The sequence below is a fragment of the Manacus candei genome, unplaced genomic scaffold, assembly GCF_025592945.1.
Source record: "Manacus candei isolate 608988 ecotype Guabito, Panama unplaced genomic scaffold, ASM2559294v1 h1tg000130l, whole genome shotgun sequence".
Classification (NCBI taxonomy): Eukaryota; Metazoa; Chordata; class Aves; order Passeriformes; family Pipridae; genus Manacus; species Manacus candei.
The window spans coordinates 18,223-21,703 of record NW_026138178.1 but is presented as its reverse complement, the minus strand read 5'-3'; the positions used below and the strand labels follow the sequence as shown (position 1 = coordinate 21,703).

General features: G+C 63.2%; 1 protein-coding gene across 1 annotated transcript; it reads right to left on the bottom strand.

Annotated features, from left to right (window-relative positions):
* On the bottom strand, positions 1-1,472 carry LOC127462535 (zinc finger protein 239-like). Its single transcript, XM_051771191.1, has 2 exons — positions 1,076-1,472; positions 1-931 (listed from the first exon to the last, which is right to left on the bottom strand). The coding sequence occupies exons 1-2, from the start codon at positions 1,125-1,127 to the stop codon at positions 9-11; spliced, it is 975 nt and encodes a 324-aa protein (XP_051627151.1). The 5' UTR covers positions 1,128-1,472; the 3' UTR covers positions 1-8.
* Between the last annotated feature and the right edge of the window lie 2,009 nt (positions 1,473-3,481).

The following is a 3,481-nucleotide window of genomic DNA, read 5'->3' as shown; positions in this document are numbered from 1 at the left end:
GGCTTCCCTTACTGGTGGGTCCGTTGGTGGTAGGTCAAGGCAGAGCTGTGGGTGAAGCTCCTCTCACACTCGTCACACTTGTAGGGCCTCTCCCCGGTGTGGATGCGACGGTGGATGACGAGGTGGGAGTTGCGTTTGAAGCCCTTCCCGCAGTCGCTGCAGCGGAAGGGCCTCTCCCCCGTGTGTATCTGCTCATGCATGAGGAGATGGGAGCTGATCCTAAACCTCTTCCCACACTTGGGGCACTGGTAGGGCCGTTCCCCACTGTGGATCTTCTGGTGCTGGAGCAGTCCAGAGCTCTGGCTGAAGCTCTTCCCACATTCCAAACACTTGCAGGGCTGTTCCCTGGAGTGCAGGCCCAGGTGGGTGTGGAGGCTGCCTCTCCGGTTGAAGCTCTTCCCACATTCCCCACAGGTGTAAGGTTGTTCTCCAGTGTGGAGGATCTGGTGGCGGATCAGGCAGGACTTCTGGCTGAAGCTGTTCCCACATTTCCCACACGTGTAGGGCTTTTCCCCAGTGTGGATCACCTGGTGTCGGAGCAGGTGGGAGCTCTGACTGAAGCTCTTCCCACACTCCCCACACGTGTAGGGCCGTTCTCCACTGTGGATGTGCTGGTGCTTGAGGAGGTCAGTGCTCTTGCTGAAGCTCTTCCCACATTCCAAGCAGCTGAAGGGTTTCTCCCTGCTGGGAGGCTGCTCAGGGACCACCAGCTCGCAGCTCCGCCTCAAGCTCCGGCCGCCTTCCCGGCACACACTGGCTCTTTCCTCCTCACAGCCCCCTGGGCTGGCTTTGGAGCCCCTCCTGCGGGGGCATCTCCGGCCCTTTTCCTCCCCGCTGCCTTCCTGCGCCGGGGAGCCCTTCAAAACGGCCTCTCCCACCAGGCTCTGCCGGGGGGATTTGTCCTCCGCGCTCTCCGGCCTCACCTCGGGGCCTGGGGCAGGAACCAACAAGGACACGCAGGGGATTTGCCTCCGGCCCACAGGGAAGCCCAAGGACATCCCCCCAACTCCGGCCCCGGCAGGACGGCCACAAAAGACAAAAGACCCACCCAAAGGGGCACTGACTTCCTCCTCACCTGCCTGGGGGGCCCAAGGTATCTTCCTCTTCCTCGCAGCCTCCTCCTCCATCCGCCCAAGCTTTGGGAAGCAGAAATCCTGCTAGGGGGTGGGGGAAAGGGGGTGAGTGTGTTGCCCAAGTCCATCTCTGGAACTCACCAGGCATCCTGTGTCCCTGAAAAACCTCCAAAACACCAACATTCAGCCCAGAAAAAAAGAAAACAACAAGATTTGGGAAAAAAAACCCTCACAAACTCCCCGCAAATTTGCAAAAGATCAAGAGTCAGCAAAAAATATACTCCAAAATATGAACATTCAGCCCCAAAAAACCCTCCCAGAAGTTCCCCCTCTCTCGTCTCTGCACCTTTACCTTCTGGGCTCTCCCCTCTCTGGGCTGCTGGGGGTCCCGCTTAGGGGTGCCGGGGCTTTTGGGGGTCTCAGGGGACCCTTCTCCCCTCACTCTCTGCTTCAGGGGGCCGGATTCCCAGACATTCCCCCTCTCCGTCTTCTCCACTTTCTTGGCCCGGGGATCCCAGGGGTCCCCACTGCCCAGGCTCCCCTTTCTCCGGGACCCCCCTTGCAGCCTCCCGGGGCTCCTCCCTCTCCCTGCTCCCCCCTCCAGCCTGCCGGGGGTCCCCCAGCTCCGCCATCGCCCCGCTCCGCTCTCCACACTCCGGGGCTCCCGCCCTTCCTCCCCCCACCCCCGGCTCTCCCGAGGGCTCCCCAAACCCGCTGCCTCGGCTCCCTCCGGCTCCCCCGGACCAGCCCCCCCCGCCCACACCGGCCTCACAATGGAGCCGCCGGGGCCTCACCCACCAACACCAACCCCCAACAAGGGGGGGACCCGCAGCCCCCCGACCACCCACGGGGCTCTGCCCACAACCCACCCCGACACCGCCCCAAAACACCCCCCGGGGACCCCCAGCAGCCCCCCGGCAAACCGCCCCGCACAAAGGCCGCCTGTGCCCGAGCCAACAAAACGCCCCCACAGCCGAGGGGACACCAGAGGCTGCCCCGGGGCAACGAGAGCAGGGAGCGGATCGGGCCCCGCACACGTGGCCGGGCTCTTGGCTCAGCCGGCCGGGATCGGCAACCAACAGCACGGCCCCGACCGCCGGGGGGGAGAAAAACAAGGGGTGAGCGCGTTGCCTTGGGAGTTTCTCCTGCCCAAGTCCAGCTCTAGGACTCACCGGGCATCCTGTGCCCATAAAAACCCCCAAAACACCAACATTCAGCCCAAAATCCCCTCCCAGGAGTTCCCCCTCTCTGCTCTCTGGGGTTAGGGGGGTCCCCCCTGTCTGGCCTGATGGCACTTCTGCCTGCATTGGGGGTCCCCCTTCTCCGGGCTGCCGGGGGTCCCGCGGCTCCGGGGGGTTCCCACTCTCCGGGGTCCCCTTTACTGTGGCCAGGGGGGTCCCAGGGCTCACTTCTCCCCACTCTGCCTCCCGGGGCCGGCCGGCCCTCCTCTCTCGGCTCCCACCCTCGCAAACCTCTTGGCGCTCTCGGCTCCCACCCCGCCTCAAGGCCCCCCCTCCTCTCCACACTCCAAGGCCTTCCCCCTCTCCAGGACCCCCGCTTAAGGGGCCCGGCGCTCCCTCTCTGCTCCCCCCCCTCCAGCATTCCGGGGGTCCCCCAGCTCCGGGATCGCCCCTCTCCGCTCTCCCCACTCCGCGGCTACCGGGGTTCCCCCCCGGCTCTCACGGGGGCCCCCAAACCGCTCTCGCCCCCCTCGCCATTGCCCAGCCACCGCCAGGACCTTTTGGCTGCTCTTCTTTGTGCTCCCGCTCGGCTCCTCCCTCGGTTGGGCCGCCGCTTTTGGCGGGTTTCCTCCTCCGGGATCCGCCCCCTGCAGCCCTTCCCCCCCTGGACCAGCCCCCTTGGGCCCCCCTTGGGCCCCCCTTGCCCAATAAGTCTGATTATACAGACAAGCAATTTGGTTTTCATCCACAAAACCCAAATGTATAACCCAGCACCCTGGGGCATGAACAAAGTGGTTTTCCTTGGGCCCCCCCCGAGTCCAAAGTAAAGGGAGAGGGAAAAAAAACCTGCTGGTGGGAGAGCTGTTGCAGTCTGGTCAGAAGTGGTGATTGCAGTCCAGTTGAGGGTGGTGGTCTCAGTCTGGTTGGGAGTGGTGAGCTGCAGCCTTTCTCCCGATCCCACGAGTGGTGGAAAGGTTCTGAAACTCCAGGTTTATATATTCTCCAGTTCAGGCAGGAATGGTCAGTCGTTCCCTCAGAGCGGGGAATTCCATAAAAGGATGCTTAGTTCTTCCCTCAGAGCGGGGAATTTTATAAAAGGATATGAGGATTGTCAGAGCGGGGAATTCCATAAAAGGGTATGAGGACAGGGACACCCCCCCCACCTCGCAGTCCCCCCCCCCCCCCCCGACAGCAGTTTTTGGGAAAATGGCATGGAAGGCCATAGAA

Bases quoted from the DNA above. Each gene is read 5' to 3' on its own strand.
- LOC127462535 (XM_051771191.1), bottom strand. From the start codon at position 1,127: ATGGAGGAGGAGGCTGCGAGGAAGAGGAAGATACCTTGGGCCCCCCAG. The intron at 932-1,075 runs GTGAGGAGGAAG...TTCCTGCCCCAG, and splicing joins ACCTTGGGCCCCCCAGGCAG to GCCCCGAGGTGAGGCCGGAG.